The sequence below is a fragment of the Uloborus diversus genome, chromosome 1 (assembly GCF_026930045.1).
Source record: "Uloborus diversus isolate 005 chromosome 1, Udiv.v.3.1, whole genome shotgun sequence".
NCBI classification, from domain to species: Eukaryota; Metazoa; Arthropoda; class Arachnida; order Araneae; family Uloboridae; genus Uloborus; species Uloborus diversus.
The window spans coordinates 245508053-245535128 of NC_072731.1; the positions used below are offsets into that span (position 1 = coordinate 245508053).

Genomic DNA, 27076 nt, shown 5'->3' on the forward strand with positions numbered 1-27076 from the left:
GTGTTAAGTTGTAGCTGTTGTTTTATAACAAAATTCCATGCATTTGTTGTGATTTTAAGTGAACTATTGAGCGTATGATAGTTTTGAAACGTTTTCTGAAACTTTTATTAAATTTAAAAAGTAGTTGATTCCTTTTTGATTGTATTTAAAGTTATTACCCTAGTAGAATTTGTTTCCAGATTACATTAAGTACTTAGAAAGTCGATACTTAACTTACATAAATCCTTATGTCGTCTAGTAGATTTTTTAACGCAGTTCGATTAATTTTTTCTTTCGTCTTTTTCCCTTAGGTTCAGCTTAATTTCAGTGAAAAACTTTATTTGATCATTTTAGTGATAAATGTTACAACGTGAACATGCGTCAGATAGCGTTTGCAACTTTTGTATACCGTCCATAATTCAATGAATCAAAACGTTCAAGTGTTTACTGATACATTGCACATTGTACGTATGTCTCTCAGAGTGTTGAATAATTTGAATTCACTTATTGGTATTGAAACAGTTCAGTGAAATGGAATTAACTGAACTGTAGAGCCTCGATACTAACATATCAAAAAAAAAAAAAAAAACTAAATCACCCTTTGATCTTAGCTGAAAGGCCGAGCAGCGTTTTTTTCTTCTTTTTGTTTTGGAATTACAATAGAACCTCGATTATTCGAAACTCTTTTGAACTTGACCTTGTAAATTGAAGTCGGTTTCTTTGAATTTTAATTTTTTTAACTGCTAACGCAAAAGGAGGGCTAATAAGTTCAATGTGTGTAGGTATTTATTTCCCAACCATTGTAGTTGTTATTGTTTGAAAGTTGACTTGAAATTTGATTATTTTTAGCTACTGGTGCTCAACCTATAGCCCGCGGGTCATATAAAGGCCGCGAGGATGATGTTTGTCGTTCGTTGTCATGTTCAATGTGGCGAACTAAAAACAAATTAACTGATCTTGAAATGTTTTTGATTGAACTTGATCGTGAGTGTTAGCCGGTTTAACCCAACCTATGACCCATTCAAGGGCGCCCATACAGGGGGGAAAAGGGGGACTCAAGCTCCCCCCCCCTTTGAAAGGAGAAATTCCTTGCTTTTAGTGCTTTTTTCTTTGCAAAAATGGTTAAAAATCTCGTTTCCAGCCATTAATGAGTAAGTTATTTAAAATATCAAATTTTAATATGTCTAATCTGTACTGAAATCGGTTTCCATGGATAAAATGTTCTGCTAGACCATGAGGAAAATTTTAGAGCCCCCCCCCCCCTTTAAAATTTTGCATATGAACGCCCTTGGACCCAGGGAACCAATCGGGGAGGCTAATTGTTATTGTTTAAAAAGCAGCATAAATGGGGGTTCTTCGCCATTGATACCCTTCATGCGGGCCATACGGAGTTTGCGAAGTTGAGGCTAGTGTCCCACTATTTACATCCAATATTACGAATCGAAAACTATGCACCAATGATCTTGATAATGCTATTTGATTGAAGCATGACCACTTTATCAAGAGTGTTAGTGGGCTTTACTCAGCCTACGGCCCACTGGTCATATGTTGACCCCCAAAACTGGTCCATTTTACTCGTTGTTATTGTTTGAAAGATGACTTCATCAAAAATGTTTTAGCCACAAGTGCCTAACCTACAGCCTGCGAGTTATGTGAGGCCCTTGAAGTTGATCCTTGTGGTCTGTTGTCATGTTCAATGTCATTAAGCGAAAGTTCAATGCATCGTTTTTGATTTTTTTTTTTGAAAAATGAATTGAACGAGAATGTTTGCTAGTTTTACCCGAACTGCGGGTCATATGGGACTAGTGAAGCTGGTCCATGTGGCGCGTTATTATATGTTCAATGTTATGAAATTATGCAAAGAAGAATAAAGTTCTTAACGTATAAGTGTATATAAAGTTATATTATACTTAAAGGTATAATGGATTGCATACTACAAAGCATTTACCCATGTTATGATACACATTTTAGCAGCATAAGGGGAAAAAATATTTGTAAGGAAAATACGATGTAGTATTTTCTGTCATATAAGATAAAACTTTCTCATATTTACAACCTTTATTGATCGAAAAGTTTTGTTTCATGACAAAATCTACAACTATTTTTAAAATAAAGCTTCAGACTATAGTTAGAAATTTCCTTCTGTTTGTAAATTTTAAAGTTTGCAATAGAGGAAAAAGTTTCTTGTATAAATGATGAAGCGCCATTTTTTCTCCTCAAACAGGTTTAATAAAGTATAGAGATGGCATTCATTTATTTTGTGTTCCATGAAATTAATATCAATGTAACATATATTTAGCAGTAGTTTAATTGCCGCTTTTCAAAGGCTAAGACACTATCTTTGTTGTTGAAAAACTTTGGAAAATGAACAGATTTTGCTTGTAGGCCGATTTCTACTACGTACATATTAGGGTGGTTCGAAAAAACCGATTTCTTTATTTCGAAATCGCGTTACTTCTCAAAAGTTGTAGTGTAATATCCTCAATTGGGGTAAAATAATAAAAACATTATGAGTTGACATCTTCAGTTTGCGCATAAGGATGAAAGTTTGAAAAGATATACTAAAATTTGAGTTTTTCAAAAAATAATAAAATTAGTTTCTTTTTTATTTTTATATCGCAAGAGCTATAAATTGTCAGTAAAAAGCGTAGTTTGAACCTAAAAAAATATTTTATAGCTTTTACATAACAAGTTCGTCCTTTCGTTTGCGCATACGCCTTAAATTGGACTAAAATCTCCTGCCCAATCTAAGGCGTATGATGCGCGAACTAAAGATCTTATGTAAAAGCTATGAAATATTTTTAAAATTCAAACTACCATACATACTGAAAATTTATGGCTGTCGCAGTATGAAAAAATACAAAAAACTAATATTATTATTTTTTGAAAAATTCATTTTTTTTTTTTTTTGCTTATTTTTTTCAAATTTTCAGCCTTACGCGCGAACTGAAGATGTCTCTCAACTTAGCATTATTTTTACTATTTTTCTCTTATTGAGGATACCAAACTATAACTTTTGAGAGATAACGCGATTTCGAAATAAAGAAATCGATTTTTTCGAACCATCCTAACGTACGTACAGAATTTTGAATGCCTTACTTTTCTATATTGTTTTTCAGCTTTTAAAAGCAGTGATTTCGGCTATGAAAAGAGACAATGATTGGAAAAACCATTTTGCGTAAAAATGATTGACTACTAATAAATTTAATGGTTTACTGCTGTTAATTTTTCCTGTATAAATCGTTTTTAGACCATCAGGGGCGGATCCAGACAGAATTCTCGGAGGGGGCCATTTGAAAAATATGGTGCTTTGGAAATTTTTGAACATTACAAATATCAACATAGTCCACCTATAACCAGAGCATTTTTTAAGGAATTTTCACTAGAGGACATAAGTTTAATATAAAGGCTGTTAACCGTCCCAAAAATTTCCCTTTTTCTTAAGAAACGTGTAGCATATATCGTCGCCTCAATGTAGTATTCCTGTAATCAGTACTTTTTTTTTTCTTGAGGCGACTGTATAGGACTTCTGATTTAAGAGGAAGCAGATATGAACCAAAACCGTAAGTACAATATTAACTCCGAAGTAAAGGGTGTTCGGGGGTTTCTCCCCCGTAAAATTTTAGAATTTGTAGTCATAAAAACGCATTTTAGACGATCTTTGGTAATGTTAGGGGATAGGAAATTTGGTGGCGCTCTCCTGTCCATTTTTCGAAATTGTAGCTCCAAGAATGCAGTTTTAGATAATCTTTGATGATGTTAGAGGGAGGAGAGAAGAAAATTTTTCTAATTTGTAATCTTAGAAATTCATTTTAACTGTCTTTTGTAGTATTAAGGACTCGGGTGTGACTCCATCCCCCGGCCCATTTTTCGAAATTGAAGCTTTAAAAACGTAAACTTTATCTTCAATAATGTTTAGAAGAGGTAGGTTTGGGGGTTCTCCGGCAGATTTTTTTTTTCAATTGTAGTGCTAAAAACGCAGTTTAATACTATCGTTTCGTGATGATACGTGGAGGAGAGATTCGAAGTCCCACACCAAGAAATTTTTCTAGATTACAATCACAGTCTTAAAGATGCATTCTAATTATCTTTGGTAATGGTAAGAGAGAAGAGGGTTGGAGCATTCCCGTAGAAATAGTAGCTTTAAAAAGGTCGTTTTGGACGCTTTTTGGTGATGTTAAGGGGAGGAGAGATCAAAAGGCCCATCCCAGGAAATTTTTCTAATTTATAGACTTTAAAACGCATTTTAGACGATCTTTGGTAAGGTTAGGGTTTGAAGAGTTTCGGAGGTCCACTTAGAACGAAAAAAAATTGATTTGGTTTTTTTCAATTTAAGCTAGGAAAGAGGGTTTTAAAAAACTACTTGAAACTTCCGCATTGTGGGTTTATGACTCCTCAGCATTGTTATTCATGTTAGACTTCGAGAAATAATAAGGATTTTTTTTTTAATATTTAGCTCTAAAAGAGGTTTTTATCTGTTTTTGAAACTTTCTCAGGGTGACCATGCCCCCCCCCCCCATTGTTTTCCTTATTGTTATAACATTGTATGCATTATAAGGGATTTTTTTTGCATTTTTGCTCAAAAAAGGGTATTTAGACCATAAAATACTGCTACTTTTAAGATCAAGTGCAATTGATTTCACAGTATGTTACTGTTAATTTTACAGTTTATCATAGTTAAATTGCACAGGACAATTCCTTTATCAGACAACATATTACTGCTAATTGTATAGCGTATTGTTGTTAATTTCAGTAGAGAAATCCTATATAAGACAGTATATTACTGCTAATTTTAGTTTATCCTTGTTGATTTCACAGGGCAATTCCATTAAAAGACAGTACACTACTGCTTATTTTACAGATTATCATTGTTAATTTTACAGGACAATTTCTACATAAAACATTATATTACTGATAACTTTACAGTTTATTACAGTTTATTTTACAGTTTCAATTTGGAACCTTTGCTGACAGTATTATACTGTAAAAACTTTTTTTTCGCAATGTAAACAATCAGAGTTAATTTCGGTTTAAAAAATGCAATTACGATTTGTAGCGTTATGTACAGTTTGTATTTTATGTACGTACATATTGTATAATCACTTTATTTGAATAATGGCATGCTATATTCCTACATGGTATTTTCTTGATTATTTTCGAAAATTCGAGCAATTTGAAAATTTAAACCATTATGCTTCCAGTTAGTTCAGATTTTTGACGTTCTGCTGTACATCCATTTCGATCTACCAGTGGTGAAAGATTATTTTCATCACCAAATGGCCCGTCCACGAAAAAACCACCATTTTGTCCCGCACGTAACAGCTCATATAATTTTTGAAAAGGTGTAGTTATTTCAAAAGGTGATGAGCACATTTTTTTGCTTAAGAAATCACACATACATTGTGATTTCATAAGCAAAAAAAAAAAAAAATTGAATTTTGACATCTTGATTTCAAATTATGTTTTTCGCAATCACGAGTGTGTGTATGTAGGCGTGTGTGTTTGTGTGTGGGGGTATTGTGTTTGTGTGTAGGGGGTATGTGTATGTGTGTGTAGGCATGTGTGTTTGTGTCTGTGTGCTGGCATAACTGTGTGGGTAGTTGTGTGTGGGGGGGGGGTATGTGTATGTGTGTGTAGGCATATGTGTTTGTGTCTGTGTGCAGGCATGAATGTGTGGGTAGTTGTGTGTATATGTGTAGGTGTCTGTATGTATGCGTGTATGTATGTGCGTGTATGTGTTGGTGTGCGTGCGTGTGTGTGTATGTGTGCGCGTGTGTGTGTAATTCTGTATGTATGCGCGTGTGTGTAGGACATGGATGCAACCTGGAGACGGCTTTCGCTATAGGAGCAGCATCGTGAGAAACCGGTCGACGGTGATGGTGCGGAGGGTGGCGGTGGGAAAATAAAATCAAAGGACATCCCAAAACAGTCAAATGAAAGCAATAAGCAATCGTGATTGCTCAAAAATCATTTGTTACTTTTTTAAGTTATTACTTTTCTTTATCTTTACTAATAATAAAGCTGAAAGTCTCTCTGTCTGGATGTCTGGATCTCTGTGACGCGCATAGCGCCTAGACCGTTCGGCCGATTTTCATGAAATTTGGCACAAAGTTAGTTTGTAGCATGGGGGTGTGTACCTCGAAGCGATTTTTCGAAAATTCGATGTAATTCTTTTTCTATTCCAATTTTAAGAACAAAACTATCATAAGATGGACCCTAAAACTTTCAATGGCGCAGTCTGCGCCATGACCCCCCCCCCTTGGTGGGCACCCCTGCGGTTCCTCATGGTCTGCCGCCAAAACAAAAACATACAAACTAAATCAAAACGAAAACAATTTTTGTGTTTGTTGCCACATGATTTTATTATTGCTCATTATTTAATTTTTTGTTTTACTTTATTTTGTTCCATTAAAATCAAGTCTCGTTCTGTAAAATATTGTTATCAGCTAGAATACGGGACTTCAGCCGTCCCGTATGGAAGTTCCCCGGGACGCGGGACAATTTTTCAAAATACTGGACTGTCCCTTGAAATCCGGGACGCCTGGCAACCCTGACTGTAAGTATAAAAATTATCATGCGAGTTAAAAAAAATTATTCGAGCATACACGAGAAAGAAAAATTCCTCAAGAGCTGAAGTTGAATTAAATTTGTTCGCCCAAGAACCGTAGACGAGAATTCATTTCCCTTCGTAAGCATTCAACTCGAAAACTCAATCAGTTGTTGGAAAGGAGAATGAATCTTTTTTTAAGGTCATAGGGTGGAAGAAAGGCTCATGTATCTTTGCATGCAAATGATCATGGATTTCCAAACGTCAACCCTTTTAAATGTTTGCATAATAAATCACCGTGACTAAAACTTAAGCAAACCAAGTTAAATTTATTTTCAGTTTTAGAAAGGATGCTTATTTATTGAAGGGAGTACACACAACGTAACGTAACATTATCATTTTTACTAAATTCCAGTTGAAATACTATCTAAACAGTTAGACCGCTGAAATAATTCAATCTGACGGAATTCAAGACAGTAAGTTGTTAATAGTTTTGTCGTGAATTACTTTGTAATGTACGCTGCGTTAATATATCAACATTGAGATGAACTTTTTACTTTCTTTAAGTTATATGTTATTCTGCTGTTATTTTGATTTATTTGCAGATGACTGGGTTAAAGTGATATCGCTCTGTTCGTGAAAAAAATTTACAATTTGAGTAAAGCATGGCTTTAGGTTCCACTTTGGTTCTTTAATCAATTAGTTTGGACGCGAATGTGCTAAAATACACTGGTGTGCTAAAATTAAAGACGACATTAAAAAATTAAAAAATCAGTGGAACGAAAAGACATAGGAGAAAAATCAATCAGGAGATAGACTAGAGGCAGGTATGGTTAACATATTCAATTACATCAGATGAAACAAGAAAAATCTAAAAGTTTTCTTCTTTATCTTCTTCTTTATTTTTTCTTTACTAATAATAAAGCTGAAAGTCTCTCTGTCCGGAGGATGTCTGGAAGTCTGTAGGATGTTTGTATGATGTCTGGATCTCTGTGACGCGCATAGCGCCTAGACCGTTAGGCCGATTTTCGTGAAATTTGGCACAAAGTTAGTTTGTAGCATGAGGGTGTGCACCTAGAAGCGATTTTTCGAAAATTCGATGTGGTTCTTTTTCTGTTCCAATTTTAAGAACAAAGCTATCATAAGATGGACGAGTAAATTACGAAATTATCATAACGTGGAATCGTAACATGGGTACAAGCCAACTGACGAGGAAATTCACCATACATTATTTGTAAATATACAGGCGAACCAAAAGACATTTTAATTTTTCTATTACGGGCAAAGCCGTGCGGGTACCACTAGTTAATAAATAAATTTAATAACTATTTAAACAATATTAACTGTCACTAGCAGCTCGCGAACCACATAAAATTTACTCGCGAACCACTATTGGACCATTCCACCGTCACGTGTAGGACAAAAAGATGCTTAAATTATCTTAACATTTTGTCATATCTCTTAATATTGTGAATAAACAGGGGTAAGCAATGTTATTAATCTTTACATTTGATACAAAGATACTCCTGACACAGTTATATTTTTATTAAACAATTTTGTTAATTCAAATTTAATTTTTTTGCATGCTTCCTGTGCGGGACATCCAAGTTTACCTCTTGTAACTTGTTTATGAATTAGTTAATACTAGCAGTACCCGCACGGCGATGGCCGTGCTAAGAATTTAAAAGACGTCTGTTGAATAAATGCGTACACACATTTTCAAAAACCTATTAGTCTCTTTGGAATTTAAAACTATTCGCCAAAACACATAAAAAGATTAGCTTTAAACTTCAAAATAATCCTTCAACTGAAAAGTTCATCGCTTAGCGTGCCAAGCAACCATGCTACCGTAACCCTGCCAAATAACGAGTGAAGTGGTTATTTTTCTGCAATTTAAAATGTTTCGCCAAATAAACAATACTGTTACAAATTCTGTAAATAGTAATTATTTTTGTGATTGATTTGTCGTAATCTAGCTAAATTCGGCGTTTATTAAATTATCTTTCATCTAAAATAATTGTAGTAACGTAACCTGTAAATAGTTTCTTGTAATAAATAGACAGTCGCCGTACATTCGGCTGAAGTATACGTCCCCTCATTTCTGAATGATAAAATTTGAATGGAAAAGAAATAAAATAATGGTCTACGATTTTCGGGAATCTTGTGGAATATTTGAGAGTTCTCTTTCGGTGTGTATAAAAAGCCGTTACGCATGATAAAAAGTTAGTTTTGATTGAGAATTTGTACTGAGAGTGTATTAGCTCTGTTTATTGCGAGGCATTTCGCTGTGTTGTTTTTCGTATTTGGAAGTAAATACGTGTGTAACCGTTGAGTTTACGGTGTTGAGTGATATTTGCTTAATTGCTGATGATTAATTTAGCAGTTGTTGACGATCTTTCCTGTACATAGTGTAAATAAATTTCCCGTATTTTTCTCACGAACTGTGTCGTCCTTTCAAGAAAGTTGGATGTCGCACCGGATCCGTTACAATACTATAATAAAAACGTTGCAAAGAACAATCACAACTGAATAATAAGACAAATGAAATTAGATTAGACGCGAAGATTCCTGCCTCAACAACCACTCCCACTCGCTTCATGTATGTCTCAATGATCTAAGTGATATTAGAGAGGGAGGGAGGGAGGTGCGCACTTTCCCTTAAGAGGGGAACTGTTATGCATTGGTATCGGACAGTCACTCCAAATACGCCAGGTTGTTCATTAATTGACTGCAATTTATTGCACGACCTTTGTAAGAGTTGTGTATTCAATCAAAATAAAGAGCAAATATTTAGCATATTTACAGTTCCGTTCTTGATATCATAATTTAAAATTATTATTGGAGTGAGTACAATTTCTTTAAACTCTGCAAATGTGATCCGGATAAACGGGGGTCGGATAAACGAGATTCTACTGTACTAATTTGAAAAAAATCCACAGAACTTCTGCAAAAATGCTTCCTTGCTGCAGTCTCTTGCATTTCTGCAAAAAAAAATTGTCATCTTTGACTGCCCACGTTTTATGCCCTTTGCTCGCCCTGGCAGACCGATTGCTTAACGAGATCGACCATATCGTAGTCTCAGAACAACAGTAAGATATCTATTCCCAGGAATAACAGTAAACTATCCTACTGTTGTGGGCACACATTTTGTACCTCATGATAAAATTTTTGTGTAGTCAGCTCTTGGTCCTTTATTATCACTCCATAAGGAAAAAATTCCAAGATACATTATTTTTCGCAGCACATTTTTTTCTCGTTAGACTTCCGAACAAAATATTCAGTCTTTTTTAGTGCTAATTATGTGCATTGTGTTAAATACTTGCTGCACATTAAGATTTCAGCGTAGGCTTTCGAAAAAGTCATTTTTTCGGGATTAAGATAATTTATTGTTCGCAGAAAAAGTATATGGAAACACGTGTCTGCAATTTTTATTGCAGTTTGTGCTAGAGGCCGTTCTTTATTATTATTCAGGTTGTATGTAAGTTGGATTTGATAGAGACTTAATTTACGAACTCAGCAAATCGGAAAAATAATCGAGAACAACGAAATATGAGGCAGATAATAGACGGCGCAGGCCGATAGGCTAACCCTTTAAGGACCATACACTTTGTGATAGAGACTGGAAATTTTTATATGTACAGTAGAACCTGGTTCATCCGGCCTCCGTTTAACCGGCTGTTTGGTTTATCCGGATCAAATTTGTAGAGTTAAAAATATGTACAGGGTGTTCCGTTTTAACCTTCAAGACCTCTATTTTCGCATCCGTTAGTCCTAGGTGCATACTTCCAATTGCAAAAATGTTCAAAATCAGATGCAGAGTTGAGATATTAAAAGTTTGAAGCGAAAATAAAAATGAATCAAAAAATACAAAATTTAACTTCTTATATGGGCCCTAGGTTCCCTAACTAATATTTAGATAAATAATCTCCATTGAAAACTATTACTGACGCAAAAAACGTGACATTTGTGCGACCAAAATTCAAGGAGATATTCCAGTTTATAGTTTTAACGGACCATACAGATGATAAGATTGGAACTTATCGGCCTTTCAGATGAGTGACAGGTTGTCAAAGTAAAAATAACAAAGTATTTTTTTTTCATCGCTATTCAAAAATAAATACAAATGTTATGCCATAATACCCCAAAATACACTGCAAAATCTCGAGCAATTTGAAAAACCACACTCTATGCGCACATATAATTTTAAACACTTGTTAACTGCTATATCCCCCCCCCCCAAAAAAAAAGGTGTTATTGATGGCGAGTGCAAAGTGGTGTAAGTTACAAAATGCTGCGTTTCATAGCTCGGTGAATATTGGTCGTACTAATTTCAAACTTTTTGTATTGGATTTATTTTTCAATGGAGAATATTTTCCTAAATATAAGTTAGGGAATCTCGGGCCCGTATAAGAAGTTAAATTTTGTATTTTTTGACTCAATTTTATATTTGCTTCAAACTTTCAATATCTTAACTCCGCATCTGATTTTGAACATTTTTGCAATTGGAAGTATCCATCTAGGACTAACGGTTGCGAAAATAGAGGTTTGATAGTTAAAACGTAACACCCTGTATATAACATCATAGGTTTTAATTATAATTGAATAATGGAACTATAAATATTCCAAACATTCGGTTTTCTTTTGATTCAACGTACAACTTTTGTATTGAACGTACACTAAGATAAAGTGCTAATCTAACAAACAGCATGGCGTACAATGAAACGTCAGTCTGACACCAATGCAGCTGAACTATAAGTGATAAAGTATTTGCGAGAAACGATACTATTTAGTTTTGTTTCAATGAGAAACTTTTTTAGGATATAAATCTGCTTATTTAAGAATGTTTTGGCTTTGAATGCCCTCGGCAAAATAAAATCCCTAGTGCAATTTAACATCGAAGAGAGCCCAGGTGCCTCCGTCTGGTGGGAAACTGTGCGTCAAAATTTTCTGTGTTACAGTAGAAAACCAATTATCCGGGAAGTTCGAGACCATCGCTATCCCGGATATCTGAATTTACCGGTTTTCTGAATCACTATAAACCTCTGTTGGCCGATTGTTTATAAAACTTAAATTATTATAATAAATAGTAATACATATTAAAATAAGAAGAAAACAGTTCAGAAATGATTATAAATACTAACGAAATATTAAAAACTACTAGTGAATGAATAATTTAAACACCAAAAAACTTCAAGTTATTTATAAGACCTGAGACCCTAACATTCAATCTGAAAAAGAAAAAAAAACCCACCACTTTTCGGATGTTTTAAAACGAAAAAAAAAATGAAGAGAAGGGCTAGAAACAAGTTTTTGAACGGAAATATGCGAATTTCCTGCTATTCCGTATGAAAAAATTTGTTTTCATGAACGCGTTTTGTTTTTAAATTTTTCATTAAGATTTTGTGTTTGTGATTACGTCGGTTATTGATAACTATTGCTTTTTGCAATATCAATAGGAGTTAGATTTATGAGTTCTTGCAGTATTATTACAGTCATGCGTTTAACGATTTCTAGATTCCACCATTAACTATCCGGAAAATTCGCGAATCAGTTTTTCGGCGTTTCCCGCAATTTTGCTACATCACTGACGCTCTAAACGGCTTTAATTTTAAAGGCCATTCAATAAAATATTGCATTAGAATTCGACAATATTCATTTCTTCATTTCTTTAGTTTTCAGTTAGAATAAAACACGAAAATTTCCGACTTAAGAGTGTACTTCTTAATTCAAGAAAATATTTCGGAAATTTTGCCCCGCGTAAAGGTCAACCCTTTGAGGTTCGTTTTTGTAAACATTTTCCCCAGTTTTGCGTAAGTAATATGGTATTTTTTAAGAAACAGTTCATATTCTTTTAGGTATTTAAAAAAAAAAAAAAAAAACTTCCAAAAATTGTCAAAAATGCGTATTTTAAAAAAATGGCGTTAAAATCTGCAAACAGTTGTCGGTTTTCTGGTTTCCCGGTTTTTTTCTTCCCGGATAAAAGGTTCTGCACTGTGTTAACATCCACGCCTTAATGGTGGCACATGAAATGGATGCCGTATCGGGGCATAGCGCTAGGTCTGCGAAAGTCTAAAACAGCCGAACGCATTCCCATTAGAAAGAAAGAAAGAAAAAATTTAAGAATGTAATTCGCTTATTCCCCGGATTTTCGTTTATCCTGATTGTCTTTAGTTCCAGTTAGTTCGAATAAGAGAGGTTGTACTGGAAAACTATAAAAACATAAAATGCTAGCAAAAAGAAAAATCTTTACATAAGGTTGGAAATTAAAAACCTGAAATGTAAACTTCTTTTCATGACATCACTTGGCATGTTCACTAGTGATTTGGCCGAATACCAAACATTCGGCTTAGATCGTTTCCGAATATTCAATGGGACGTTTCCGAAATTTTAAAAGTTTTTTTTTTTTGAAAGAAAATGCTTCAAAATGTAGGATCTGACCATTTTAAAAATAATTTGACAAAGCTTAATATTAAAAAAAAAAAATTTTAATCAGTGCGCAGGTTCGATTTAATTTTTTACGCTTCTGTACATGACATAACAAGTGATGAAATGTCATTCACTGATGCCATTAGAGCAGAGCGCAATACTTTATTCGCTTCTTTACTCACCTGAATTATCAAAACCTGGAAACACGATAGACAGCAAGCATAAACATTCAGCGCGCCAGTGGAGTAGCGCCAAAGTTTATCACTTGTGACGTCATAAAGGCCACGCCTTATTTGAAAAATCGGACATTCAAAAAAATTAATTAAAAATTACGTTTTGAAAAAAAAATAACGTTTTGAAAAAAAAAACATTTTTTTCACTCTATGATATTTTTTTTTTTTTTGCTCTTTCTATCAACTTTAGTGACTAAAAGTAGTACTTTTGACAGATGGAAACAATTCCATTGCCAACCACATGTAAAGATTTTTTTTTGCCGGCACTGTATACAGAGTGCTTAAAGCTAAAATATAGAGCATGCAGTGAAAGATGGTGCATTTCAATGAAAACATTGTCTCTCTTATAGTAAAATATGACATTGATTGACGGAGAATTGATGCATACATATGTATGCTACCGGAAAAGGTCAAAACCGGAGAATGTCGACTTTTACAGGTGATTCACTGTAAATATTCAGATTCGGGAGCTCTAAACCGAAAAGTTTTTCAGAGTTGAAGTCCTAAAGACGAAATATTTAGACGATTTTTAATAATGGGGAGAGGGCGTTTCACGATTGTTGGAGTGGGTACGTTCTTTTGGCGGCTTTTTGAAATTTTCACTTCCAACTACATTGTTGTAGGCTATCTTTGATCACAATAGGTGTTTGTGTATTCTCCTTCGGAATTTGTTCAAAATTAAAGTTTCAAAAATGCACTTCTAGGCTACTTTTGGTGACTTAAAATAAAGGCCTAAGGTTCAGGGATCTTCCTCCATTCTCCCTTTTTGGCTATACCGCTGTCTTCTATATTAATAAAAATGTTATGAAAAACCTTTCCCAGCTCTTTTCTATTTTGAGTGCTTTAGTTTTCCATACAGAAATTTTCAATTTCCAGCCTGATATTCATATTTGTCTGAAATACGAACACTCGCGACCCCAGTAAAAAAAAAAAAAAAACGTTTTTTCAATGATATGTAAGGTATTTTTACACTTCATTTTATTTTAAATATCTTGCAGTCTTGCAGCCTGAATCTGTAAATAAAGTTTTGGTTTAGTTTTTCGTTTTTTTTTCTTTCTTTCTTTTCTTTAACTTTCAAGCACTTAGAATTAATAGTGCAACTATTCATTAGAATAATTTAAATCTCGTTCACTGTATTTTAACTTTTTTTTTTGTATTTGAAACATATTTCGACTGCTTATGTACTTCCTGAAAGTATCAGGATTATTTATCTATTCATTTTATTATTGAACTGAAGTTATCTGGCTATTCGAAATACCTTGTTTCACTTATTTTTTCAGAGATTATTTTTTTTTAAACCTCGCACATCTTAATGTAATATAGTAAAGGAGGGTTTTTGTTTCCAATATTTGCTGAGGGAAGGCAAAAATTCCCCCAGGGCAGACGGCACCTCTTCTGGCCTACCGCTGGATATGACCCTAGACGACCTGGAGTTCGGTTCACTACTTTTTTGCCAAACATATTCAACTTATTGCAGAATTTAAATGTACAATGTAAGCCTTTAAAAAGCTAAAGTGTCCACGTTTTTTCAAAAACAAATATTTTATGTTCCACTAGTGGCACCCGCACGGCTTTGCCCGTAGTAGAAAAATTAAAAGGTTTTTTGGTTTGCTTGTATATTTACAAATAATGGATGATGAATTTCTCGCCAATCGACTTGCCCATGTTACGGTTCCACGTTATGATAACTTAGTATTATTTACTCGTCCATCTTATGATAATTTTGCTCGGGAAAATGTTCTTAAAATTGGAATAGAAAAAGAACCACATCGAATTTTCGAAAAATCGCGTCGAGGTGCACACCCCCATGCTACAAACTAATTCTGTGCCAAATTTCATGAAAATCGGCCGAACGGTCTAGGCGCTATGCGCGTCACAGAGATCCTGACAGACAGATATCCAGACAGAGAGACTTTCAGCTTTAAAGATTAAAATATAATTAATGCGACATTATGGTTAGCTCATAACATTTAAACTTAAAAACTGCAATGATGCTGATAGGTATTTTTACGTCCTTTTGAGAAATGAATACCGTCGCCTCAGAGCAACAGTAAGATATCTAATCCCAGAAATAACACTAAAATATCTTACTGTTGCTCTGAGGCGACGATATGGAAAACGGTAATAATATTTTAGTGCAAAACGTAAGGGCAAAATGTAAGAAAATGGAACAAATAGTCATGTAGGAGAAGAACAGTTTTATTACATTTCATTGGATTATTTTTCAGGTTCTTTTGTTTGAGAGGCATTGAAGAAGTATTGCAAAGTGACAATGAAATTATCGGGAATAAGTACAGAATTGAAATTATCAGAAACACACTGAACAGAAATTGCCGGAAATGTACAGAGTTAAAATTATCGGATAAATGTGCAGATTGAGAAAAATATATCACAAAATATTTTTTAATATTGAGAGATATTTATTATAAATTCCAAAGTACTAATTTAAGAAAAAATCGATATTCAGAAGAATATGTAAGATGTGTAAATCTTCTCTCTGCAAGTTTTTTTTCGTTGCTTCATTGAATACATAGACATATACTATTAAATATATTGGCTGTTAGAGTAGACTTTTTGCTAGTTAGCATTTGAAAGAAAGTTCCACTGCATCATATATAAATGTTAATAAGTATTTCTGAAATTGCAATAACGTTTATGATTTCCCCATGGATGTTGTTGATTTCAGTTTTGGATAGTTTATGCAGCTACAACTGTACTATATTTATTATATTTCGTTTTACATATGTAAGAAATTTCGACAGATCATTTGTAAATGCACTTAAAAATTTGGACGAAAGAAAAAATAAATGAAGTTTTTAAAAGAAATGATAATTGGAAAACACATACTTTTAAAAAAGGTTTTTAAAAAGTGAATTTCATTTTAGGCTTTTTAGTTCAATAGTATTTATTATTTTGAAGACGATCTTCGAAAATTGAGGAAAATAAACTTAAATAATTTTTGAAAGAAGTTTTAGTAATTTTCTGAAAAAAAATTTCGAATTGAAAAAAAGAAAAAGAAGTTGAGTAGTAAAATGCAATTAGTTTGCAAAGCAACGAACTAGGAAGTTCGTTGGCGAAAATACAGAAAGCACATTTAAAAGATCTTTTAATCACAATGTTGAAAAGAAGAATATTTTTAGGGAAAAACAATTAGTAAACAGGAGAAAATACTATAACATGGTTTTATAAGAGCAGGAGCATAAAAAAAGGCTTTTCAACATTTTTTTAAAACAATTTTAAAAGGTAATTAATTAAACGAGAAATTCAGTTATATTTAGCTTGCGAAACATTCTTCATGGACATTCAAAGATGTTGTTTTACATAAGGTAGAACTAAATAATTTGAATAAAAAAGCATACGCAAACAATATTTATGATTTTCTATTTTTGCCCATTATACTTATAATGAAAATATTTCGCACCACATTGTATTGTTTATTTTTAAAAATAAACGTACAATAAGTGTTTTAATGCTGTGTACTTGAACCACCATAGTACTGTTGATTATGTGTTAGAACAAAGTGAATAAATAAATGAAATAAGAATTTGTAAAATGAATTACATATTCTTATATCGCATTAAGGTTAAATTGGACTGAATTTTAAGGGGGAAACTTTGAATATTAAAACTTTCTTTCAATAATATTCGGGTGTATAATTACGCACATAATTAAAGCTGAGATAAGCATATATTTATAAAAATATAGTAAAACTCTTCAAATTTCAATCAAATTTCATGAGTGCTTCACAAAAGTATGTTTGAAACGTGAGTGTCCACAACACAAACACTGCAGTTATATTTTAGGAAGAAGATAGGAAAAAAACTTGGAGATTATATTTCAAAGAAATCAACCCGAAGAAAATGCTCACAGGTGTCCAAATTTTTACTTTCTCAATTTGAAACAGTTTGTAATGTAAGTTTTTTGTAAGTTGGAGTAGCAGTTGTATTAGAAATAATATTTATGGTAAAATCTGATGTATGCTGCGCTAAGAAAGATCCAGGTTCACATATTTTAACTAAAAAATTTTTCAGAAAATGGCCTTGTATTTATTGCCAAACATATTTTAAAAAACTTGTTTCGATTTAAGTTTAAATGTATTTTTAAGTTTACATCTGTAATTTTTTTTAAGGATTTTCATTTAGTTCCTGCACTTCGACGAAAAATGCGAATTCTTCTATTTTATGCTTTTGCCACTGTAGCTTCTAATGGCAGGGAAGGAATAACTTCTGATTCCTCCAATACTACTCAAACCTCCTAGGTTGTATAGTTCGCTTGATCTATAGGCTCCTCCAGCTCCTCCAAGGGTGTAGGAAGTTGCACCGACATTACCAATTCCATAGGATCCTCCAGCTCCTCCAAGGGTGTAAGAAGTTGCGCCACCAATATTACCAACTTCGTAAGAACCTCCAATTCCTCCTAAGGTATAAGATGAAGGTGCTGCAGCAGAAGTCAGGACTGGAGCATATTGAACTCTGGAAACTGCGGGACTGCGGGCAATGATTGGTGCAGGAGCTGCGACACTGGTATACGCAGGAGCAGCGATGCTGCTATACGTTGGAGCACTGTAGAGTGGAGAACCCTTAGTGCTAATAATGGGGGCTGGTGCAGCTACGGTACGGATAACAGGTGCAGGAGCTGCTCGTAAAACAGTTGGGGCAGATACTCTTTGGATAACGGGAGCTGGGGCGCTAATGACTTGAGCTGGAGCTCTGTAAACCTGTGCTGGTGCAGATATTCTTCGTATAATGGGAGCTGGGGCGCTAATGACTTGAGCTGGAGCTCTGTAAACCTGTGCTGGTGCACTAATGACTCGAGCTGGGGCTCTGTAAACTTGTGCTGGTGCACTAATGACTCGAGCTGGAGCTCTGTAAACTTGTGCTGGTGCACTAATGACTTGAGCAGGAGCTCTGTAAACCTGCGCTGGTGCGCTAATGACTCGAGCTGGAGCTCTGTAAACCTGTGCTGGTGCACTGTATAATCTGGGAGAAACTGGAGCAGGTGCAGATATGACTTGAACTGGGGCTGCCACTCTTCGAATGACAGGAGCTGGGGCAGCCACTCTCTGAATGACAGGAGCGGGGACGGCCACCCTTTGGATAACAGGGGCAGGGGCAGTCACTCTTTGAATAACAGGAGTAGCCACTCTTTGAATTACAGGGGCGGGAGCTGATACTACAGTAGGTGCTTCTGAGTAAAAAACTGGAGTTTGTGCTGTAAGAAGTCTTGATGCTCCATAAGCTGGGGCTGAAACTGTTCTGTATGCTGCTCCTCCGTAGCTAGGTGCTGAAATTGTTCTATATGCTGTTCCTCCGTAGCTAGGTGCTGATATTGTTCTATATGCTGCTCCTCCGTAGCTAGGTGCTGAAATTGTTCTATATGCTGCTCCTCCGTAGCTAGGCGCTGAAATAGTTCTATATCCCGCCCCTCCATAGATTGATCCTAAAATAGAATTGTTTTTCTCAATAACCTAGCACAAAACAATGTCAAGAATGGAACTTAGAATAAAATGTACCTCCGACTCCATAGCCAGAAACTGGGTATGCTCCAATTAAACCGGAAGAACTGTATCCTCCCTGGCCATATGAGATGCCTCCAATGCCTCCAAGGGTAGAATAGCTAATTGGACTTTGTGCTCCATAGGAATAGGAGGAAGGATAATATCCGAGGGCAGCCGCACAAGCAATCACAGATAGTAAATACGTGACGTTCTATAATGAGAAGCAATAAAAACTGTTATTATTGGTTTATATGTTCAAGGGGTCTTAAAATCTTTAAGTTACAAAGTTTTAGCTTTTCTGGAAAAATTATATGTTATGCATAATTTAATTCAGAACACTTTAAGTAGGGAAACCAGTTTAGGAGGCCGTTTTAGTGGGTTTTTTTTTTTTTTTTTTAACCGGAAAGAAATAATTAGAATTTCTTTAACTTAGAGGATATTTTATTTATCTTTTGAAGTACACCTTTTAATTTTTTGAAGTTATTTCCGCTAGAATTAGTGGAGTTAGAAGCTGCTGTCCATGGGCGGTCGCCATCAGAGCTTGTTGCTGCACTGTAAAAAAAATTCGGAAACGTTTCTGAGTATATCGTGCAGCTGCGGTTCATGAAATTTTCAAAAACGTTTCTGAGTATTTCGGAATCCTCTTTCTGTAATGTCCAGAAACGTGTCTGAGTATTTCGAAATCCTCTTTCTATAATTTCCAGAAATGTTTCCGAGTATTTTGGAATCCTCTTTCTGTAATTTTCAGAAACGTTTCTGAGTATTTCGGAATCCTCTTTCCGTAATTTCCAGAAATGTTTCTGAGTATTCTGTGCAGCTGTGGTTCATGAAAGTTTCGAAAACGTTTCCGAGTATTTCGGAATTCTCCAAACAAATTTCAAAACGTTTCTGAGAATTTCGGAATCCTTTTTCCGTGATTTTTTTCTAAAAAATAATTCTTTACTATAGTATTGCATGCCATATCAGTTTCAATTCTTTCATATCTAAGAGCAATGAAACAAGCAATTTTAGAATCATACGTGGATTTTTTTTATTTTTTTTTTCTGAATTTCTAATGACAAATAGCATGGTTAACAGCATAAAATATGCACAGTTATAAATTTTTGAAAATTTATGAAATAATATAATAGTTTCATTCATATTCACAAAGTCGTCGGGGGAGGGAAGGGGAGTACTTTCTCAAAATTGGGATTGTTTGTTAAACAATATTAAACTTCAGTTTTTCTCTCAATATTTTCAAGACAAAATTATCAACATATTGTATTTTTAAAGCAGAACTTAAAAACATATCTTGTATCAAACTTGATAGCTTTTATTTTCGGATAAAATTTGACAGAACTTACCTACACTTTGCGTTCCGAAATTCGTTCACGTCAAGTCAATTTCTTTGACGAACAAAGTGTACCGAAAAGTACCAACAGAGAAATTGATGAATTTAAATATGACACCAAAGTCCCCCTGCTGGAACCATTCGGGTTTATTCTTCTGTTCTTGCCCTTTTCCAGTTTATCACAAATATAGATACTTAATCAAAATAGGTTACTGATTTTATTTTTAGAGTGTGCACAAAATGCATTATATATTTTATTTATTAAAACATTGAACTCTATTACATGATTATTCCATTTCATATATACGAGAGTCCCCCCCCCACACCATAAGAGTGATGGTGCATCCATAAAATGATATAAAGCGCCCCCCCCCCCTTAAAAAAAGCAACCCCTTGAAAATGTCAATGGCACAGTCTGCGTGGTGAACGCCCCTCGTCTTCTCCCCATATGTGCATTGCATATTAATAACATAGTATTTAAAAAATGATCACTTTCACAACGATGACATGAAATAATATTACTTTTTATTTCGGCATGTAAATGCAGATGTTCCATTTTTGCCACTGACTCATTCCTCCTGACTGTCCTACATTAAACTAGTATATCCACGAAGGAAATGTTATTTTCGGAACAACTAATGTCAAGGAATTTTTTTATTGTTAACCACATTTAACAAAATGAATAAGCAGATGAATTAATTGCATAACCATGTTCTTACTAATAGATAATATGGTCATTTTCTAATGGTATAAATATTTTTAAATGAATGAATAAATTATAATAAAAAAAGATAATGCTGGCACTTTTTTTGTGAAGTATATTACAATACTAGAAAATATTTGCATTACCATATTTTTAAAGAATTAAACAATTGATTTTTTTTCTTTTTGAACCAAAATGTATTTACATCCAAGTATTTCGAAATAACTTTTCTGTGATTGCTTCTCAAATATAAATCTTATTTCTTTTGCGTAATTAATCAGTTTCAGTTAGTTACAACAAATAGTACACCGCGCACATAGGTATGTAGGATAACTTGAAATTAATTCGATAAACCCAAAAACAGTTACAATTTTAGCCTCATCAAATGCAAATCAACAAAATTATAAATGTATTTAGCAACATGTTTTAAAATATTCATTAATACTTACAAGTGAACATGAGCGGAAGAAAATCTAAGTACCTCCATTACAACTGAATAAGTAATCCCAAGGGTTTCGTTTCATTAAGTATAAACACGGGTGTTGAAACTATTCACGCTTGAACACACAATATATATCTAATTATGGTCGCATTGGAAATTATAAAGAAGCAAATGGTTATTAACTAACTTAATAGCTGCGTACATCGTCTAAAAAATCAAGGGCAGTCCAAAATGCATAGGCGTAAAATTAGTTTCGACATATTTTACTACTCTCTAGACATGAAATAACAAGTAATCCAATGCTAAACAGTTGCTCACTGCAGCAACCATAGATAAAAAAAAAATAAGTTCTCGTTATTTCCGACTCATTGGCGCCCGGGTTGGAAGGATGAAATAGGTTTCGAAGCGTTGCGTCATCACTTCCGCTCTAGATTTCTTGAAATAACAAAAAGCTTTCTGAATATTGAGGTATTCGCTATTGGATGAAGAATTCCTACTATTTCGGAAACGTTTCCGATATATCCAGAAACGTTTCCGAAATTTGTTACAGTGTGGTGTGCATTACCGGAGCCACAGTTTTTGCCTGACTACAGTTTTTCTTTCTCGTAGAAAACATATTTCCCTAGAATATAAACCTAATTGTGATCAAAAAAAAGTTAAAAATTGAACGTTTTGGAGGTGTTTGGTTATTATGTTATTTTTTATACCATTTTTTCACACTTCTTGCATTAAAAATATTTTATTAATAAGATCATCAAAGGGTTAGATTCATATACAGTATAATTGAATAAAGAGTTTTCACACAAATTTTCAGAACGATTGGTCAAAAACTCTTTGAGCTAAAATGCACATCGTTTGAAAAAAAGTTATTTCGAGAAAAACGCGGGTGAGAGAGAGAGAGAGAGAGAGAAATCTGTGAACGTTTTCAAATCTCCACACTCATTTTAAGTGCTCGTAGCATCGGAACTAATCGGAATTTTTTACTCAAATTTTGGCAACATATTTTTTGAATAATTTTACTAACATTTTATGACATAAAAAAAGGGGAATTTTTGAGCAGTCTAAACTGGTTTCTCCTCTTCATACCTTTTTATTACCATAATCAAAAAAATTTTCAAGTTGTTGCGGGGGAAAAAAAAAAAAAAAACATAAATTATCCCATTGAGATTTCTGGTTAACAGCTGCTGTTTATACCTCTTTTTCTCAGAAGTCTATTTTTCGTTTTGAGCGCATGATATTGCAAAAGCATTTTTATTTACATTCATAAAATTTTTCATGTACTATATTAGTCTGGCCTTTCTCTATGACCTAAAACTAAATTTTACTTAAAACTCAAAATTAATTTAAAAAAAATATCTCCTAAAATTTTCGTAAATTTCGATAGTTATTTTTTAAATTTCAGAATAAAAATAAAATAAAATGAATTTTTTTTTTTCATTTCATTTTAGACTTAGATTCTGAGGGAAGTAAGTATATGGCAATAATTAAAAATTAATATTAGAATCATGCATGCATTTTAGAGTAAGAGAGAGCGCACACAAATTTTTCTGGAACTTGGGGGAAAAAAATTAATTATCCTTTTTTTCTGTAATAAAATTGAACTGACTAAATGTATTTAATATATCATGCATTTTTTCTCAGATTTTCAGTTTTCATTCAAAACTAAAATTTCAAGCATAGCTTGTTTAGAAATTTAGCACCAAGTTTTGAAATAATGGGTATTTGTCGTGTCGCGTCAACATTTAGAGAGTCCTGAGATCCTGAACTATTAACATAAATGTAAAACTTGCTTCAGTTTAAGACTTAACTTTCAATTCACAAAAATCTCATTCTTTTTCGAAGTAGTTAAAATCTACCGTGAAAGGGAACACATTACCTTCAAAAATGGGCAAAACGTTAGTTGGTATCACAAAACTATCAATTTTATTTTTAGCCTAAATAATGAATAATTAATAAAAACAAAATTAGAGAAAATAACCGACTGAATTTTATTATGGCAACTTACTGGCTTTAAATTTTAGACTGAAATCATCTAGTAACAGCCCTTGTGCTTATCAAGTCTGTCCCCCCCCCCCCAAAAAAAATACGATAGCACACCACCACAAATGCTAAAGTACCACCCCCCTTCCAAGATTAAGCGATCCCCAAAAGAAAAAATACCTCTCAATTCACCTGCGTAAAATTTAAATGGTACAATTTGGACTATCGGCTCGCCCCTCCTCCCCCCCCCCAGTGGGCATCTCTGCATTTTTAAAACGAGAAATGCACTGGGCAGATCTTGTATGATTCTAAGATGGTGTATTTTATGTACCTTAAGTGCAACGTACGGTACTGCAAAATACATAGTAAAAAGTTAGACTGATTGGCTTACTTTCTTTTACAAAAAAGGAAGCATTGTATTCCCGAAAAATTTTTCACTCAATAATTGACCTTAATTTCCATTTTGCTCACCCCCGAATGAATGATGAGTTTTTTTTTTCGACTCGACCACACGTGGATAAGTGCCTAAGAACGTATAGACTCGCGAAATAACCATTTTGACGATTCCCGAGTTAATTACAACGAGTTTTCTCGTGACGCCTGTATATACGTAAGTATGTATGTGCATATGTATGTCGTATAACACAACAACGGTATATCCTAGAAAGTTGAAGTTTAGTACGTAGACTTCTAGTGGGGTTTAATTGTGCACCTCCCTTTTTGCTACATACGGGTGTTTCTAAAGGGTTCTTTTGCCCCTTTTCAAGGGGGAATTATTCTTAATTTTGATGTAAACTCAAGTAGTGTTATAATTTGGCGGACCTATTAGATTTTGTTTTCCTCATCACGATACAGATCGTTGATTTTGCGTAAGTCTCCACCTTGCTGTTGAAATAACGGCTTAGAGTGATTCGGTAGATTATGTTCTTGTAATTAACATAGTTGTTATTTGTAAAGCCAATTGTGTGTGAGAGAGCATCAAAAAACTAGGAGGTAGCAACAGAAGATGCAGGTAAAAAAATTCGTACTTTGGTTTTGATGTAGTATGTCGAATATTGTAAAACGCAGCAGGTAATTTTTTTTTCTGTCTAATGAATGTAATAATCAAAAAAAAATCATATTGGGGAAAATAGTTATTAAAGATTTTTCTAACTACATGAAAATGCTTAATTGCTGCAAGTTTAACTTATATGAAAGTGATTAAAAATTCAGAGGTATTTTATGCGCTATTATTTTTTAAAAGAAATTTATCATTAGAACAAATAATTCTCGGTATGGTTTTGTTGTCATTTAAAAATTTAGTGTTACTTTTGGTCTTTAACTGTGCTAACCAAAAATTTACTGAATTTCATGTGAAAAAGAGGAAACATTAAAAAAGTTGAAGATATTTTTTCTTCAACTTTCAGAATGAACACAACTTCTTCATTCTGAAAGTTCAGAATTCTTCAACTTCAGATCAACAACAGAAAAATAATGCTGATTCTGTTTTGTTGTTCTCTAAATCCGACACTACAGCTCTTTTCTTTTAAAGCTTTCTGATTTTGAATTTCAACAAGCAATAATTGCTCCAGTTTTAGAGTGTCATTTTAAGAATTGCACGCAAACTTGATATTCATGCACTATTTTCTTACTTGAGATTACAATATTTTTTAAATGATGCTGAAATAATTAAGAAATTTAATTCGTGATTAGAACACACTTGAAATAATATTGCGTTAAGGTAGCTTTGTGAGTACAAACATATTTATATGAAATTAGAAATTTTTGATATTATGAAGTAAAATTTTTTTAGCTGTTTTATTAAATTACCCGAGTGCATATTTTCTCTAGTATGGCATATTACATTCAAAAATGGTATTTACATTTTCTAAAACTTTGCATTTCAACTTTCGTCAAATTCTGCTTTAAAGAATTTAAAGCAGTTTTCAATTTATAGTCTTTCGAAAGAGCAGAAAGAAAAGTATTGAACCTTTGAGAGTGTTTTATTTTAAGCCTTAAAAGAGTATAATAAAGTAAGATGCTATTAATGAAACTTTTGCATTTTTCTCATCGTTAGAACAAGGACGCATCTGAAACTTAAACATACAGCTTTTAATGAAAGAGCTGGTTTAGCTTAAATGTGTCTTAGCAGCTCAAAATTATTATTGTTTTCAATGTCAATTAAAAAAAAAACTTTTTGCATGCTTAGTTTAAGATAACATAAACAATACTTTGTATTTTGATGGATGCTATGCTGCCGTGCTAAGCACAGAAGTCGTATCTGCATTTTCGAACAAAATTGAGTTATTGCTACCAGATGGTTCTGCGTGACGTATTTTGTCCAAATAGAATGCTCTTTTGTCATTTATGAATAGATTTTTTTTTTAATTCTGAAAACGTAGCATCTGAATCAAATATTTGGAGGCATAAAACTTTAAGAAGGAATTTCGCAGTTTGAGCATGACTGTAGATACCATTTTTGCACCAAGCACGGCATTATGATTCATTTGCTACACTTAAGGAAAAGTTAATGAATTTTTCCACTTATTGAGTTTTCAACTCAAAAGAGTGTTTGAGGAGTAAATTTTGGAAAGATTCCTAAATAAGCGTGAAATTACTTCTTGTAAGTTTTCCAAGAGAAAATGTTTTTAATGATTGATCAGGAGAACTCACCGTTAGCTTCATGTCTAGAGAAGTGTTGAGAATGGATTCTATTGAGGATTCAGTAAACCACAACTGCAACGGACGCCTTTTTTCGACACCTTTATATAGATCCCCATTTGTATTCGAGCCTTGGATGAGATGATGTACCGCCCTTGACCAAAACAAAAGTTTTCGAAAAAAAAAAAAAAAACACATCATCTGCAAAGTAACTTCTCTAACTAAATTCATTTCACTCGCGTTCTAGTTCTTGTTTTGTGTCCATTGCGCATCTGCATATGTCAACACCATAAACACTTTCCAGTGCTGGAAACGAGTTTTGAGAAAGAATTAAAAACAATTTTGTGTCAATCGTGAGGTTTCTTCTCAATGTGTCGGAACTGTTTTAGCTACATTAAAGCTCTACATTGTGCAATTCAATCAACTATTGCTCGACTTCATAGACCAATCCATTGCAGAAGTCAAAACAGACAGGGAAATGAAGTTTATGAGAGAAAGTGACGAATTATCTCGTTAAAGATCTCCAGCTTTACTTTCTCCTCACCATTGTTCTGTTCTTTTTAATTTCGTTCGAAAAAGCCCACTGGTTACAAACTTATGCTAAAGAACACTGTTAATACCCTATCAGTCGTGGTTAGGAATCTTTGCTTGAAAGATGAGTCGGTGTTGGCACGATCCCGCGAGTTAAGGTTGACTTAATGAGAAAGAACGAATTTATGGCTCCGCAAAGAACTCTGAAGATGACAAAGATAAGGATCTTTTAAGATTCGTTTTGTCGTGACAACTCATAACTAACCGCTTTAAAATTTATCCTTCACTTTGAGAACATATGATTGCCTGATAAATAATCCTTCCAGTTTAACAGATTAAGAAAAGTATTCATTGTAATAATTGTAATCACGATTTCAATTACGAACTGAAAAAGCATTCATTTGGAAAACAAAAAAGTTCTATTCCCATTTTTCTTCTATTCAAGATTAAACAGTAGTCTGGTTCAGGGATGGGGCTATGACATTCAATTTAATATCTTGAACTAATTAAAACAATCGGTTATAACTACTACGCATGTTTTTGCTGTGAACGTTTTAGAAACTTCCATTTTCCTTTTTCCAGGGTTGTTCATCCAGTGAATGAACACACCCCTGTGAATAATTTGCTCGCAATCCTCATATAAATAATAGCCGATGATCGAGTAACTCGCGTGCTTTAACAATGAAATCCATTTTTTGCAGATATTTGGATTCATGGGGGTTGTTTAGCATTGCTAAACATGCCCGAGATAAGTCAAAAAAAAAAAAA

The 27076-nt window shown here is 33.8% G+C and overlaps 1 protein-coding gene across 2 annotated transcripts; it reads right to left on the reverse strand.

Annotated features, from left to right (window-relative positions):
* Positions 1–15382: 15382 nt before the first annotated feature.
* On the reverse strand, positions 15383–25835 carry LOC129234225 (skin secretory protein xP2-like). 2 transcript variants are annotated; one of them, XM_054868159.1, is made up of 4 exons: positions 25790–25835; positions 18698–18893; positions 18017–18624; positions 15383–17902 (listed from the first exon to the last, which is right to left on the reverse strand). In XM_054868159.1, the coding sequence occupies exons 1-4, from the start codon at positions 25799–25801 to the stop codon at positions 17360–17362; spliced, it is 1359 nt and encodes a 452-aa protein (XP_054724134.1). In that variant the 5' UTR covers positions 25802–25835; the 3' UTR covers positions 15383–17359. The 2 variants fall into 2 exon arrangements, with proteins under 2 accessions (XP_054724134.1, XP_054724133.1); XM_054868158.1 differs by having other exon boundaries at positions 15383–18624.
* Positions 25836–27076: the final 1241 nt, after the last annotated feature.